General features: G+C 36.5%; 1 protein-coding gene across 3 annotated transcripts in view; it reads right to left on the bottom strand.

The window, feature by feature from the left end:
• LOC117417940 (inositol polyphosphate-5-phosphatase A-like) overlaps positions 1-13,070 on the bottom strand; it is a 125,366-nt gene that overhangs the window by 79,091 nt on the left and 33,205 nt on the right. For all 3 annotated transcript variants that reach the window (XM_034925741.2, XM_058985244.1, XM_034925742.2), the window contains 2 exons: positions 2,934-3,034; positions 2,291-2,378 (listed from right to left, as the gene is read on the bottom strand). In XM_034925741.2, the coding sequence (XP_034781632.2) occupies positions 2,291-2,378; positions 2,934-3,034 (189 nt within the window). The remainder of the gene's footprint in view (positions 1-2,290; positions 2,379-2,933; positions 3,035-13,070) is intronic.

Genomic DNA, 13,070 nt, shown 5'->3' with positions numbered 1-13,070 from the left:
GGACAAATCTTTTCCACAGCCCATTTGGTACAGGGCCATGGACTGCTCAATTTGTTTTCCAGTATATTATTAATTTAAATAAAATATCTGGAAACAGTAAGGTAAAATAAATACATAAAGAAATAATAACAGACAGTATTAAGTTGTCAACCAGACAACAGGTGACTTTCATGGAAATGACAGAATCAAAAGTGTATATCATTGAGGTATTTCCACTATTTGAGAGAGCAGCTAGCGAGAGATCCTAGCAAGAAAGAGGAAACTGGACTTCAGTCATGTGTCCGGGAAGATTTAGTTAGAGATTAATTGTCAGTTTAGAAAATAACATATAAACCTAAAGTCTTAACAGATGGAATCCTATCAGCACTTTTAAAAGCTTCATAAAAACCTCTGATTCCATGCACTCGTTTTTCAAATGATCACAAACTATGTCATGAATGGTCCCAACGAAGACATCCTTGTGTAAAGCCCTTTGGTCTTGTTTTGGCTTCCTGACTCTGCATGCAAGCTGTTTTTCAGAAATTGCTGAGAATGGCACAAAGCTCCAATAGTGTCCTTTAATCATCTTTTCATGACATAGAAGGAAGAGCCCAGGCTGGAATACAGGCTCTCCTGGGGTCTGCTATAGTGATGGAATAAGACTCCCATTCCAAAGCAGTTTGAGTGATTCCAGGTTTTCCAGTACACTTACTTAGGCAAACCTAAACCTAACCTGTAATTAAGCTCACTGAACTCAAACACATATTGTTAATACATTTGGAGCCAATGCCCCAGGAACATCCACATTTCCAGGTGCATTTACACATAAACCCAATCCTAACCTTAAATCACAATTTAACATCCAGCTCTGTCAACCGAAAATCACCATCAGAATGCAAAATTGCAATTAATTTCCCAAGCAGAAACATTTAGTACCACATCATTCAAAAACCTGCAGAGCGTCTATGCAGTTAGGTGCTTATTTCCATCCCTGAAGATGCTAATTCAAAAGGAAGAGAAATTGTTGCATCATAATTTCTCATCTTCACAAGAAGCAACATTTGGCTCCACCTTGAGGCATTCAGCCCTCACTACACTGACCCCCAAACGTTTGAGATGTTGTGGAGAGGATGATCTACTACAGGAACAATACTTTCGGAATGCATCCTTTTAAATCATTCAGTCCTTACTTGGCTAAAACTTTGATTGTGGTCAGATGGCTGTAACTTTGTGGACATTGGAACATTTTGTAGAGATATGAACATGTATGCTGCCAGTCAACTTTTCAAGTACTTGGTATAGCCTATATGTAGGAAAAGAGCCACGTAAATATAACATAACCATGTGAAGCTGCAACTGTTTACCAAAAACAGATTTGAAAAAAAAAAAAACAACATATAAATAATACTGCCTGAAACACATTTAAAATAAATGCCCAAAATATACTGTATTATATTATATATATATATATATATATATATATATATATATATATATATATATATATATATATAAAATAAATAATCATTTTGATACATTTTCAATATCCTGTGTTTCAAATTAAATTTTTGAACACTATCGGTCAAACTGTATACCTTACAGACTTACAGCACTTAGCAAGATAGATTGTGCCATCTAGTGGGTGTACACAGATACTGCAACCAAAATATTGCATGCAAGTATATTCTACCTATACCTCTTAAATACAGTGTGTAATTGTAACAGTGTTATGTCAGTTCATAAAACAAGCAAATATTAAATAATATGTTAATGTATCTTGGATAGCATATTATAAAATTTTTTTCCTGATTTATTAACTTTAAAAGGGTAAAAACAATCTAATTTCAGTTTACTTGTACACCCTTCCCTCTAACGTTACAGTAATCTAAACTTTGACAGTGTTATTTTTTTCTTTTAAATGTTTTATAAAATAATACACAGTATATGTTACGGTAAAAGTCTGAATCTGGTAAATCTTTTACCAGTAACTGTCAATATTTACCAAGTAAGGTGGTAAACTGTGAAGAATTATATTGCTTTTCGGGCATTTAATGGTTAATCTTTTGATTTACCAAAGCGTATTGGTAAATGTCCGCAATTATAAAGAAATATATTGCTTTTCAGACGTTTCCCGAAAGCTTATCCGTAATTCTTGAGGTTTACCGGTAAATGTCCCAACTAAAGTGTTATCATATTTATTTTGATCATTAGCCAAAGGCATTTGGTTATTCTTGAGATTTACAGGGAAATGTCTGAAGTAAAGTGCTTAGTCTAGGACTCAGCCTGGTGGAGTTATTCAGATTCTGTTTACCGTGAAATGTTCTAGGGATTTGTAGTTCTCGTCTAGGTACACCCGGGCTCTGTTGTATTCTTTCATTGCATCACTTGACAGCAGCTCTCTAAAAAAAAAAAAAAAAAAAAGTAAGTTCACGACAGAAATGTTCTTGCTTTCCTTAAATCAAATGAATCAAATTCATGAACATTCAGGATCTAAACATTCCATGGAAAACTGGAACCCCCTATTATGATGTAACATGTTCGGAATGGAGTCTGGGATAAAGTCTCTTTCTTTTAAGACCGAAGCGTTACTACAAAAGACACAAATGTTTACATTTTGCAAATGGAAACATACTATTCTGTTTGTAATAATACCCTGGTTAAAACTTTGTAAATGTTCATCTTCCAAACTTAGCAGCAGGGGGTACCGTTTCCTTCCAAATGTGGTGTTACAGTGAGCCAGGAGGAAATAGACATAAAAAGTCTGTTTAATACAGTGGTATCTTTCTTTTACGGTCTCAATGGAGAGCCGATCCAAACAAAGTACAGACTGACAGAATGTACAAAAACCATTCCAATTCAAAACATATACCTAGTGTAATAAACTGTTTTGCATGACACAAAGCAGAATGTAAATGTAATTCCCTCATGCAGCACTGAAGTAAATGTGCACTTACTTGACAAACAAATCCACATGAGACATTGAGGCCTCATAGTTCTTCCCACCAACTTCTTGACAGTGTAAAGCAATAAAGTGAGGCTTATGTGTATGTACAGTCTGGAAAGCAGAAGAAAAAACAAGGTTAGCTTACTATTTACAGGCAAGTGATGTCACTATATCATTTATACATATGAAATGAATGCATTTCTTTGGCGTTACAAACAAATTAATTCCTATGCATTATACAAGTAAAAAAAAAAAAAAAGTGGTTTAATTTTGGCTCTCTTGAAACAAATAAAACAGAACAGATTTTTTTTTTTTTTTTAAATCCCCCAAAACAAAACAAATGGCATTTCCAAGTGAACAGTAAAATTGCTGTGTGAAAAGCATGTTTCATTGATATGGCCAGTGGTTCATTTCTACTTGTTTCTCAAAGTATGTGGTCTGTATCATTGATATTGCCAGAGGTTAAATGAGGCAGTGAAAACAGGTTTGTAAAATGACTGCCAAAAGGGCTCATTTTCATACAATACCATGATCAAAGCTAACCTAGAAAATCGTAGAATACAGCTGTGTGTCAGTTATCAAGCCAACAGATCTAGGTCTTTCTCAACAGGAAACCAAAATCGCCCATCTTAAAAGCCATCTTAGATCACAGGTTAAAGTAAATTGGCATCTCAAATAATTAATGAGATACTAGCAGTGAAGAAACAGTAATGGCTCCACATGTTTTAATCTCAACACTCTAAGTTAGCAAACAGTGCCTTCACAGTTTAAGAATTACTGTACAGGTGAATTTTAAATGCATCATCTGTGTATTTCAACTGCCGGTGTGTTTTTTTGTATAGGAAATGTGTTACAGAAAACTTTCTTCTCAGTAGGCATTCTATTTTATCTGAATAAAAGAATGAATAAAATGACCCTATCCAGGGATGCAGATAGTATAATGAATTCAGCTTTTATTTTTATTTTCTTGCTTTGCATCAGTCAAAATAAAAGTGGTTTTATTTTCATGTTTTAGTGGTGCACTATTTCCCCCCCTCCCGTTGCACCACGGCAGGTGTTCTGAAAATGTGTCTTGTTCCTTTTCATCTCAGCTATTTACACACTGATGTCTTGTTAGAGCACACTGATTTAACAGTAACAGGGCAGCAGTGTGGAGTAGTGGTTAGGGCTCTGGACCGGAGGGTTGTGGGTTCAATCCCCAGTGGGGGACACTGCTGTTGTACCCTTGAGCAAGGTACTTTACCTAGATTGCTCCAGTAAAAACCCAACTGTATAAATGGCTAATTGTATGTAAGATAATGTGATATCTGTATAATGTGAAATAATGTATAATGTGATATCTTGTAACAATTGTAAGTCGCCCTGGATATGGGCGTCTGCTAAGAAGTAAATAATAATAATAACAGTAAATTACATTTTCATTTTTGCTGACTTTCCACTAGGTGGCACCAATGTAGATTCATCAGGTCTTTTTCTGCATGGTTGTGTAGCGGCCACGCACCAGTGCAACCCAGTGATTACTTGGACTGTATGACTGAACTAACAATCTGTCCAGCAAACCTGTGGGATTATGAGTTTTAAATAGCTGAAAGTCTTAAAGACTTCTGAAAATAATTCTGTGTAGTACGATGTGATGAAAAACTCCATACAAAAGCACTCCCTGATGATGGCAAAATCGGACCAAACGATGTGTTGCGAAATTAAAAAAAATAAATAAATGCTGCACTGTAAATGTATACTGTTGGCACAGTAGATTGAATAATACAGTGAATTCCTCTGGTACCACCCCCAAAGGGACTGTGTAAAATGGTTTTAATAGGAGCTGGTCAGTCTCAGCTAAGTGAACATTGTTTGACATATCACAGGCAATAAACTTGGTACAGTATTTTTTTTTTCTTTAGGAGTTCAAGCAAACTGCAAGGGATAAATTAAATCCCAGATTCTTTGGCTTTAATGTGAAGCAACTTCCCCTCAACCCAAGTCAAAAGCAGTGTTCAGAAGCTCTCAAAAGTTTAAACATCTAACAGCTCCTCTTAGATATCAGTCTGATCATAATATTACTTAAAAGCATTTTTCCCCTTGTTGTTCACAATGCAAACACCTCTAATCTGGTAAAATGTACAAAGCATTTTATTACCTCTTCTGTATTCTAGCCATGACGTTAGCCATGATGTTAGCTGGAACTGTACAGTAGTTGGCTGCAGTGTAGCACTACTCTGTGAACGTGGGTGGATATTTGCATTTTATTCTATTACAGTGTACTGATAAACAAATTAGTGCAACTTAATACTGTTGAGAAAATAATAAAATCCCTCCAATTCGTCTCCTGCTCCTGGCCTTCCCGTATGACTGAGCACATGTGGACTGCATGGAGATATCCTTCAAATTCAGTTCCTCTATGATCATCACATTTGTATAGATAAGTAACAAGAAGTGTGGATGTTGCCTATTATTCTCACTTGCACTAAAATAAAATAAAACTTATGTACAGGGATATCACTATGGATTTTCAATCAGACCTTTGGAACTGAATGACCCCAGTTCAGGTGTGTTGAGTGGGAATTCCCTATATAAAGATTAGTGTACCTCTCAGCCTGCACCATAATGGGAATGTCAAGTACTGCATTATTCCTGAATTGACATTTCCCTCAAATCATAGCAGGAATGATGCTTTTAAGGGTTTTATAGCTGGGTATTAGTTCAAAAAAACGACACGGAAGTAATGGTAATATTTCTAGAAGAGAAATATGTTTCCAGGGGATCTTTAATAATCATAAAGCAGACAGGGTCTTGGTTTAATGATCCAATAGAGTGGTGGTGTTGCTAACAGCACAATGCAAGATACAGTAACTGCATGAAGTTAAATGATTGACATGAGTACTTTAGTTTCTTGCTAGTTATATAGTGTTACAATTATTGGAATCCTCTGAAATGTCACTTTGCCTTGCTTGAGAATAAGGCTAGGTGTTCTTTGGGGACTACCATCCAAATACAGGTGAGATGAGTCCAGAATTCAAGGAGTATGGCTACTGGTTTAAAAAAAAAGTATTGCTTTGTTAGAGTAAAAGCTAGAAATTCAACCTCAAGCATTCGGTCCGGGCAGCTGAGAGGTTGCCCAGTGTCCACTCAAACAGTACCTGACTGGATAGTGGGTAGGGACAACAGGTCAATGGCATATGACTAAAATTGTAATTTCCATCACTTCCCCATTTACAAATGATTTAGTTTATTAATCAAGGGGTTAGGCAAGGGTTTAGTGTGCTCTGCAGGGGGATCTGCCATCATCATGTTTTGTACTATAGGTTGTTTGTGAAGACCAAACAAATAGCATTCGTCTTTACCTGCCTGAAAGTCATTTCTATTTATTCTCTATTATTTCAGTTTGCTCTATCAGGGTGGAAGTTTAGAGGCTGGTGTGTGTGGTGTTCATGTACAAATCCCATTTGTATTTAGTTGTACTGGTAATGTGCCAGCGTTTCCTAAAAAGCTGCCAAACTGCCAAAAAAAAAAAAAAATATGAGGTATCATCCAAAGGTCTGTGAATGTCAGAAAATTATACACGTGTGTGTGTGTGAACAAAAAACAAAGCATCATTCTCCACAAAAGACCATTGCTTATCAATAGGAAATGTGTAACACGTCAACAAAGCCCACTACAGTAACACACAGTTGCAATAATGAATTCCTTCCACAACAAAGGTGGCTGCATGCATCATGAATGCGTCACCCTGGCATTTACCAAGTCGGTACATAATATGACTTTAATTAAACAGTCAAATGCAACATAGGTTTCTACTGGGTGGCATTAGTTCCACATATTCTTATACAGTGTAGCAAAACTGACTGCTCAACCACAAAACGTTTCTGTTATGAAGAGATCTGCTGTTGTCTGCTCAGGTTATATTAGGTCTGTCTAAACATTATGTAGTTCACCCAAACCCACTGTTACTGGAATGGATCTACCTACATTATTGATAACAGCTACATACAGTAATGGGCTTGGTAGCTACAGCATGTATTTTAGTGTGCACTTCATACTAAAACTAAAAAATACATTAGCCCCCTACTGTGACCATCCTCATAATCTCCTTATCCTTTATAAAAAAAAAATCAATACTCACTGTCCATTTCTTTCTGAAGTTCTTTATGTGTTTTTGTTGTTGTTTTGTTTATCCTGTAAATGTTACTGCTCTACAGTATATACAAGATTTGACAAAAAACAGATACACCTGCAATAACGCTGTCAACATGGTGTAGGGCCACCATGGGCATTCATGATATGCACTGATTCGATGTAACAAGCCTTCAAAATGTTCTTGAGATGGACGGCCACTCCTCAAAGATATCCCTTTCAATTCCTGCAGGACAGCTGAGAGGTGGGGATCACAAGTCTGTCCTCCACAATGGCCCGTAGAGTAATCACTGTTCAGACAGTTCCTCTGAAACATGACTAATGTGGGGATTGTCAAAGCAGAAGACCCCGACAACCAATTGTCTACTATCAGCCCTTCATGATTTAACTTGACTTGCATCAGGAAGACCCAGCTTTTATATATTACAGAAAACAGCCCAGATTGTGAATCATGAGTGAATGGAGCTCTGTCCCTAATTGCTGAGTTCTAGTTCTAGTTGGAGGATATTTTTCTCCTGTATTTTTTTTTTTTGGCATATACTGAAAATACTGCAGTGGAATGAAAATAATTAATCATGTAATAATAAAATGAATTGTTCTTCAGTTAAATAGGTTTCCCAAGTCTCCATTTGTTCCCTTCCTGGTCGATCACAGCATGTAATCTGTACATATCACTCAGAAATTCTCCTATAATTTGCAAAAGGGTGTCCGCTCTAGTCTGAAAATCACTGTAATATTGGAATGAAACACTGACACATAACCCACAGGCTTTTTTGGAAGTTCTAAAAATAGATGTATTCTTTACTGAAAGGGAAACAAAAAATAAAAAAATGTTGGCACACACCTAATGTAAGACCTAAATAGGTCAAAAGAGCAGCTGCCAGGAATAGATAATAAATAAATCACTTGGATTGCAAGGTACATATAGTTCAAAACACAAAGTTATTTAATTTAAGGATCTTGGGAGTCTTAAAAAAACGGAATGCACTAATAGTGTACTATTCAGGAATAGGCAATACTATTTATTTATACTTTCTTTGAACAAGTGCATTAATAGTTTGTGCACAAAACCCTGAATTACCTGATCCATTTTAAATGGTAATCTCACTGGATGCATTTTTCCTTTCTCAAATATATCACACTAATATTTATGTTTTGGAGTATAGAGTTTGGACAGTGAAACTCACTGTTTATGTCGTCAGATTTTTTTAAACAGTGACAGCACTTAACATTACTTGTTTCCTATAAAAATGGAACAACCAGATGTAGGGGACACTTTTCATGTGGAAAACAGCATCTACTTCAAACTTTTGCATAATGCATACCCATGATTTGAATATTCTTGGTCTTGTTTTGAACCTCTCTATCTTGCTTGTTTTACTAGGTTATGTGTGTTTGTGACAGCAAAAAAGATAAATGAGATGCATCAAAGGTCATTTGAAGGGAAAAGGGGATGGTTTTAGAAATAGTTTTGGCGAGAATGTCATATCTGAAGACCTGAAATGAAAGCAGTAGAAAATGTAAGGAATGAAGTTGGGCTGCAAAAATAAATGACGCTGCTATAAATCCTCTCAAGCTCGAACCACAACCACATAGGTAACACCCTTCTGTATCATCTAAAACACAGAATAGTACATGCTTGAGGTGAAACATTGGGAATGTTGGGAGGGTCCTGGTCAGAAGAGGGTTATGATATCTGAAAGCCAGGATTAGAGATGGAATGGATGGGCGTACACAGTGGGATCTAACAAAGTAAACCACATGCTGTTCACATCTGGAAGCTGACAGAAGTTAGAGGCTGAGACGAAACTTCTTCATTCGAGCTCCAGTGTTCTATGAACAAGTTTAATTGTAGAGTCAACTATGGTTTCTGGTGAACATGCTGGATTACCAGATGTCTAGATCCCAATGCAGGCACCAAAGCCTCTTTGACGCCTTCTTGCCAAGTTTCCACACTACAGTATTCATTCCTGTTCCTGCTACCATCTGCAGTAGTAGTGGGTTATTAAGGTGGCTTGCAAGACCCACTGTTTGTTGTATTGATGCAGGGTACATTTTTACAACATTAACTTTTAACTAAGATAAAATGTTAGATGTGAAAATAATAAATCAATGGTGACTTTTGGAATCAGCTACCAGGAACTGGACGAGCATTGGTGGGCCAAATGGCCCCTTCTTGTTCATTAATTTTATTATTGTATAACAGTAAAATTAGAAAGGCAGAATATCATATTATGAATGTAAGACTGTAAACTAAAATCCATTGTAAAATATATTAATACAAATGACCCAGCATGGTATGAAGGGGTGCTGCTGTAGATCATGTCTAAGGAATTTCCACAACTATAAAAATATAATGTTGGCATTTTGAAGGTCCAATAAATATACACAGGGTTTGGACATTCCAGGCAATATTACAAAACCTGGTTATTATTCTAGTTCCAAAGCAAAACCTTGCATACCTCTGAAAAAAACCTTGCTAGTGTCAAGCACCATCATCTACTAAAAAAGCAAAATCACCAGAACAATCCTCTTCACAACAGACAGGGTCAGCTAAATTGCTGCAGTTTACCCATGAATCACTGGGGGCTCAGAACCTTCTAGTCAATGGAACCTGTTCATGTTTGAGTAATGGCTAAAGAGAAAGGATATTGCAATCTCCACAATTGTATCAGTCACTAATGAGCCACCACATGCTTACAGGGGAAGCTGCAAAATCCATATCGGGGTTCGGATCAAAGTAATAATCCATGAAACCCTTGCAATGCAATACTGTACAGGTAGAATCTACTGCGAGTATGCAAGAAGACTCTTCAAGAAAAAGCAGCAATTAATGTGAAGGACTGTGGGCCATTCAGGTATTTGGCAGTCATGTTTTTTTTTTTTTTTTATGTCCTGGGGTCAGTGTAGTACAATGTTCAGTCTCCACATTTAAAACATTTCAAAAGATCAGTGTTTTTAACTTGTTTGGGTGTATTTGGTAAAACAGAACTTTTAAACCCCCCATACAGTTGGAGCCAGGTCTCCGAGATGTTTACTGTCATTTGTAAAGGAACTCTCTAGTGATGCTTTCAGGAACGCATTCCAGAACTGATTAGCAGCGATTACTATACATCATTCACTGTGACATTAATCATATTTGCATTTGCCTTGAATGAAGCCATAAGTATTTTCTGATAACAGCAATAACAGGTCTTTCCTCTTTATACTATATCTGGAATGTGGAAACTGAAAGAATTCCCATGCAGGCTCAGATTAAAAGCCTGTAAAGACTGATAAATGAAACAGGTTTGGGAAGTCAGTGGTATTTGCCCGACATTTGTATTCAATTACCGGTAACTGTGTTCTAAAACCACCCCTAATACTATGTGAATATAAATGCCTATTTTAGCATAATTAGCATTCAGTAAGTTATAACATTCGTGTTTTTAGTTTTGTCCATTTTTTTTTTTTTTTGTATGTTCAAATAGGCCTGTTCTTGTGTAGTCCACAATCATAGACATTCTCATAAAAAAAATTAAGAAGGAGAAATGTGATGTATTTTCTTTATGACAGAGTCTCCTACAAGATAATTCCTCATTCTGTTTGAGGGTTGTAAGCACATGTTTCTATGGTGCAGTAAAGCAGTAATCAGTAGCACTCAATGATTAGCATGTCTGGTTACTGGACTGAGTTGTCTTCAGAGTAATGACTGCATCACTTTGTTTCTCTCACTCTCTATGTGCCTGTTTCGGTTTAGAGAGTGGGACTGGGTAGCATTTGTGATTCACATTATGCCTAGATTTTAGTACATTGTTTTTCTTGGCTGTGAAGTAAAGGCATTGAAATGCACACCGTGCATGGATTGTTAAGGGATCTGAACCTACTTACAAGTAGTATATCACACAACTTTATTTAATTTGTTCAGTTGCCACCTGCTAAACCACACCTATAATTAAGAATGACACAATAATACATATTTTCTTTATTATTATTATTAGTTCATCTTCCGTAAATTTAAGGTACTGTAAAGGTAAACCAATCAACATATTATAATAAAGTTCTGGAAGGTTTATTTCTTGTTCAACTAATATAGGTCCTCTGCCAGTCCTAGCTCCATCTGGACGCTTGTAAAGGAGAGAATGTCATGATGGTTCAAAGTGGGCAATTCCACAACAAACAACAAGTGAGCAAAGAGCAAACATCGATGGAGGAGGCCCACAATAGATATGTCTTTACTCTTAATTATTTTTTTTCTGTACACCCTTGTAAAATTATAGAACAGCGGTTTGCAAAAATATACTGGAAATTGTTTGCTCCTTGAATCAAGCAGACTAGGCGTATGTGATGTAGAGATGATTTATAAGGGAAAACATCGCTGTGGAACCCGGTGATATTGCTTAAGCGTTCTTTAGCTTTACAGCTGCTTCACAGGGGTGGGGGCAGAAAGTTGCCTATTAAGAAAACACTGTCTCCACAAGTATAGACATATCACAGCTGCTATTTTAAATTATAAATGTGATGTCAGCTATATTGCAGCTTGCAACTAACTAACAGTAATTGTATAACAGCCCAGCTCTAGACCATAGTAACAGAAGATTAAAAAAAAAAAAATGTACAAACTGGAGAGCCAAGCATTTCTTTTCATGTTAATTGTGAACAATTTCTCACCTTATGTCTCCATCTGTGGTCAGATTGTAGTTTGACAGCAGTGCCACATCTAAGCTTTCACAGTAGTCTAACAATTACTTAACTACTGTAGGCCCCCAAATTTGTAGGTTCTTTCTTAACATTATTGTGTGCTCAGGATGCCACAAGTTTCCATGACGTCACACACAGGGACTAGCAGCTGGCTGCAGGCCTGGCTGAGATAATAGAGTTGCTTATTTTAAACAGCCAAACTGCAGTAAAATAATTTCCCCTTCAAACTGAGGACAAGCTACATACATCTCCTAAGTTGTTGGAGAAACACAAAGAGCCTGTGTGAACTCAACTGTTTAGATTAAGATTACTCACGTTACCATGGCTGATAATTAAAACCATTTCTTTTGACAATGATTGTCAAAACATTGCAAATATATGAAAGTTATTCGCTAATCTGCAACTGAATTCTGTGGAAATTCCGCTGCAGCCGGTACCACCCTGTACAGTACCTCTGAGTAGGCCACGATAAGAGGGCTGGCTAAGATACAATACTGAACATTTCAGTTTTTTTTTTTTTTTTTTTTTTTTTTTTTTACTGTAACTGACTTCCAGCTAAATCCATTCCTGCTGTAGAGACCTAACTACCCATGATGATAACATCTCAGCTTCTTAATTCTAAAATGAAGAGGGTGAAAGCGTGTGTGCTAGCGTTACCTGAGGTAACAAACATAAAAAAACTGTCAAGTCAATAAATGTCTGGTTTCTAGTGACGCATACAAGCATTCATGCACACGCAGGCTTGTGAAGCTTGTTACTCTCAGACAAACAATTTCACAGACCTCTCACAGAGCCAGCATGTTCAAGTACATCACCGCTATAACAGGAAATCAATTGTGATGAAACCGAGATCATTTTCCAGTGATATCTGTATCTAATTATGTATCACATTCTTTTACAATTACACTGTTAAACTTGACATTTATCTTGTCTGCCTGTCACAGCAAATGGTTTTCAATTAGGAGCAAGTAGCATACCGGTATTTTTTTTAACAGTGTATTAAAACAGCAACTTTTTGTATAACAGAGTTCTTGGTGGTGTCTTTCCCATTACTGGTTTGTAATGATTTTCTTTTGACAACTTTGCTTTAAATTTAATGTATTGGCCTTCCACTCATCATCTAGACTTCTTCCAACTCCTGAAGTAAGTCTATCCAGTTAGGTGAGTGTAAAGCATACTAGTTACATTAACAGGAAAACAAGCATTTGTAAAACAAACAAAAAAAGGGGAAAGTTACCAACAACAACAACAAAAAAAAAACACCCAGAAAATAAATTGTAAACATTACACACATGTTGGCATAACTCCTATGTAAATCTCCAGGGATTAAAACATA

Source organism: Acipenser ruthenus, chromosome 13 (assembly GCF_902713425.1).
Source record: "Acipenser ruthenus chromosome 13, fAciRut3.2 maternal haplotype, whole genome shotgun sequence".
NCBI classification, from domain to species: domain Eukaryota; kingdom Metazoa; phylum Chordata; class Actinopteri; order Acipenseriformes; family Acipenseridae; genus Acipenser; species Acipenser ruthenus.
This window is presented reverse-complemented; position numbering and strand designations above follow the sequence as displayed.